The 1,035-nt window shown below is 48.5% G+C and overlaps 1 protein-coding gene across 1 annotated transcript in view; it reads left to right on the forward strand.

Annotated features, from left to right (window-relative positions):
* PPTG_08974 (hypothetical protein) overlaps nucleotides 1-286 on the forward strand; it is a gene marked incomplete at both ends in the record, with an annotated part of 2,520 nt that extends 2,234 nt beyond the window's left edge. Inside the window, 2 exons of the mRNA XM_008903730.1 lie at nucleotides 24-96; nucleotides 176-286. Coding sequence (XP_008901978.1) covers nucleotides 24-96; nucleotides 176-286 — 184 coding nt within the window. The remainder of the gene's footprint in view (nucleotides 1-23; nucleotides 97-175) is intronic.
* Nucleotides 287-1,035: the final 749 nt, after the last annotated feature.

Genomic DNA, 1,035 nt, shown 5'->3' on the forward strand with positions numbered 1-1,035 from the left:
CAAGTGCTACCTTTACGATGCAGCCGTTCGGACTGCTACTGCTGTTGGTGCTCGCGGTTGCCGCTACTGTGCATGGCCTCGAGGTTGCTGCGCCGGGTAAGAGTGTCCGAAAATTAGGGTCAGTGTCTTCTCGTCTCTAACACATTTGGTTTAACTTTTTGCCAATGCTTAAAAGCTCACCTCCGCCATTTGTAAGGAGATGACCAGCAACCCCAACAGCCAGAGCAACCGGAGCAGCCAGAACAACCAGAGCAGCCTGTCACACAGCGTGGAGGAGGCTATATGACTGGCGACAATACGAACACCATGAGCGGCACCACTGAGTTCAATGGTGGCCGCTGCTTCCCCTGGCCTCGTTGCCGCTACTGGTGTGTCCCTGGATCTTGGATCTGGCCACGTTGCCGTCCCCGTCCTCCCTGTTACCCTGATGGGTGGAACTGGCCGCGCTGCCGCTACGTTGTCTAAGGTGAGAATCTTTTAAGTCGCTGGAAAGAAGGTGACTTACTGAGCCGAAGCTATTGAGCGGTGGTGAGGATGCTTGCAAGTAAAAGTCAAAAATGAATTAGTGTCGTAATGGAGAGGAATCCAACCAACAGATCCTGAAAAATATGTCCCCAATTTTTTTCTTGGATTATCATCACGTGCAAATGCAGTAAATCACACTGATATGTAAACTCATAACACGTCTCAAAGAGTACTAAACGGATAGGAGCGCACATCAGGTATTTTCAATGTAGTGAACCTTGACGTTACTTGAAGAGAGCGTACTACTGATTTAGGAAAGAATAGATACCCTTTGGAAACAGGCAAGAACGCCTGTTTCCAAAGGATATATATTCTTTACTAAATCAGTAGTATTTTGAAACTTGATGCCGCCGTTGGCAAGCACGTCGTGTGAAACGAAGTATTCCCGACACTTTGCTATCAAATGGCGCTGCTCGGACTTCCTTGGAAACACGCCCATGCGCGCTACGTTACCTCCTCAAGTGCAACAAGGAGCGACAGCCAGTAACAGCTAAAATGATAAGTGATGAA

This window comes from Phytophthora parasitica (assembly GCF_000247585.1).
Source record: "Phytophthora parasitica INRA-310 unplaced genomic scaffold supercont2.16, whole genome shotgun sequence".
Classification (NCBI taxonomy): domain Eukaryota; phylum Oomycota; class Peronosporomycetes; order Peronosporales; family Peronosporaceae; genus Phytophthora; species Phytophthora nicotianae.